The sequence below is a fragment of the Poromitra crassiceps genome (genome assembly GCF_964638095.1).
Source record: "Poromitra crassiceps genome assembly, chromosome: 6".
Classification (NCBI taxonomy): domain Eukaryota; kingdom Metazoa; phylum Chordata; class Actinopteri; order Beryciformes; family Melamphaidae; genus Poromitra; species Poromitra crassiceps.
The window spans coordinates 55,168,556-55,171,055 of NC_139627.1; the positions used below are offsets into that span (position 1 = coordinate 55,168,556).

Below are 2,500 nucleotides of genomic sequence, written 5' to 3' on the forward strand. Positions count from 1 at the left end.
TCATGACCCAGTTACTCATCCTGCCACTTGCAGGAGATAAAAACAGTCTTGCCACTTGCAGGAGTCTGCCGTTGTTCGTCCTCGTCTCTCATCTTGTCCCACTTGTCCTCTCCTCTGGTCCTCTGTGCCTGCAGGAGACGGAGGACCTGAAGCGGGCCGAGTGCATGCTGGAGCAGGCTGACCGGCTGGGATGCAGGCAGTTCGTCACGGCGACAGACGTCGTCCGCGGCAACCCCAAACTCAACCTGGCCTACATCGCCAACCTGTTCAACAAATACCCCGCGCTGAAGAAACCAGAGAACCAGGACATCGACTGGAGCTCCATCGAAGGTCTGACACTGGAGCATGTGTTGGTCCAAGCTGGGCAGTTATTAGAATCATGAAGGATACTAATAATCCACTTCATTAGGCCAGCAGCTCTATAAGTCACTCTGTCGCTCGGCCCACAAAAAGGTCACCACGCTTTAGCGCAGTGCTTCTCTACCTTTAGGCCGGGGCTCGCGACCCCACCTCCCGCTGCTGCCCAAACAAACGGCATTCACACACTGATTTCACTCACTCACTGAAATCGTTTTTATAGAGAGACAAAGTGAACGTCACTTCCTGCTTCAGCACTGTACCAGAGATTTTCTTCCGCAATTTATTTTCCCATAGACATTTCGTCAAATGCTTATAAAAATAGTTTGACTTGGTCAAACCAAACGGTTCAGCTATATTTAGAATCGGGAGAGACCAGCGAACGTTTCACTCAGACCAAAACTTAAAAAAAACGACATCGAAAAAATATTTTCTTCAAACCCGCATTTTTGAAATGAGTGAAATGTTATGCGATCTGTCCTGTTTCTAAATATATCTGAACCGTTTGGTTTGAACAAGTACAACTATTTTTATAAGCATTTTCCGAAATGTCTATGGGAAAATAAATGGCGGATGGAAATCTCTGGTACAATGCTGAAGCAGGATGTGACGTTCACTTTGGCTCTCTATAGTTTATATAGCTTTATAATAGATAAAATCATTGGTATGGGAGATTTACTCACCGTGGGAGATTTTTTTTTTTTACAAACATATTGCGACCCACAGTTTTCGCCTTAGGAGTTGTCTTTGAATTTTAACTTGTTACATTTCTTTCTGCCTGATATCAGTATTTCATGCTTGAGGTTCTCATCAGCCTGTTTTCCTCCCAGGTGAGACCAGAGAGGAGCGGACCTTCAGGAACTGGATGAACTCTCTGGGCGTCAACCCGCGCGTCAACCACCTCTACGCGTAACAAACTCTTCTTCTGCCTTTATTTCTGTACCCACTGCATGCACAGTTGAAGCTATACAAACTTGAGACAGGCGGGGTTAGCCCCACCCCGCCCCCCCCCCCCCCCCCCCCACCAACACCTGTCTGTCATTTTGATGATGTCATCAGGTAATGGGCAGCGTAATGAATAAGAGTAGATATTGTTTTCTCTTGTTATGTGAATGTGAAGCTTTAAGCATTAAGACCTGAGGCTCCCTCTAGAAAAGCATTCTAAAACTTAAAGTCGAGCTGAACCCAAAATGTTTTTTTTTTTTTCATTTTAGTTCAAAGACCTGGGTATTCAGTGCACCTATTTATTAATGTATGCAAAGAAAATCACAAAAATCAAATTTATTTAGTTTTTCCACACTTTTTCACATAAAAAATTCATTTTTCAAGATTTCATTCATAACAGTAATCTACAGTTTGCTGACGTCACCTAGTACTATCAAATTTCTACCCCATTTCAACCAATCATATCACGACTGATCACGACATGGCAGCTGTCAATCAATCTTTATTTCAGGATAATTTTCTCCTCCAAATAAAGGAGAAAATGGCGCCTAGTGTCTGTAATCTGGCAGAATTTCTAGCCCATAAACTAACTACTAACTTGGCCAATTGTATGTAACATACAAAATAAAGCAAACGGTAATGTCTAAGAATGCAAAGAAATGTAACTGGCTCGTTAAACCCACATTCCAGGATAACGTTAACTAAGGGGTCGCCCTTCGGAGATTCCAGGCAGGCAGGCAGCACTCATGCATCTGCACACAGAAGCAGCTGGCTGCCTGGTACTCTGCGGATCCCACTCGCATAGCACCACAACACGCTGAATCCCACTCGATTGGGGGGCGGAACACGCCAGGATTGGCCAAAGCCAAATCCAGTCTCCAAAATTGTCAAATCAAATCATCGACATGCTACTATGGCCCGCCTTTCAACCTGTCATCTCAGCCAAGTTTTGTTTTACACTCTGAAACATTACTCCGACCCACGCGCCACTTGGGCTCCGTTGGGTTCATCTTGTCTTTAAAGTATCTTTGCTGAAAGGGTTAAAGCCCACATGAACCCAAGTGGTGCGAGGGTCGCTGACCTATCAGACACAAAACAGATATTGCCTGAGATGAAAGAAGGTTGAGAGGCGGGCCATAGCGTGTTGATGATTTGATTTGACAGTTCTGGGCAGTGGAGTTGGCATTGGCCAATCCTG

At 44.7% G+C, this 2,500-nt stretch overlaps 1 protein-coding gene across 1 annotated transcript in view; it reads left to right on the forward strand.

Annotated features, from left to right (window-relative positions):
- The window catches only part of lcp1 (lymphocyte cytosolic protein 1 (L-plastin)), a 37,770-nt gene that overhangs the window by 25,302 nt on the left and 9,968 nt on the right, over positions 1 to 2,500 (forward strand). Inside the window, exons 10-11 of the mRNA XM_083638705.1 lie at positions 135 to 330; positions 1,188 to 1,266. Of these exons, the coding sequence (XP_083494831.1) occupies positions 135 to 330; positions 1,188 to 1,266 (275 nt within the window). The remainder of the gene's footprint in view (positions 1 to 134; positions 331 to 1,187; positions 1,267 to 2,500) is intronic.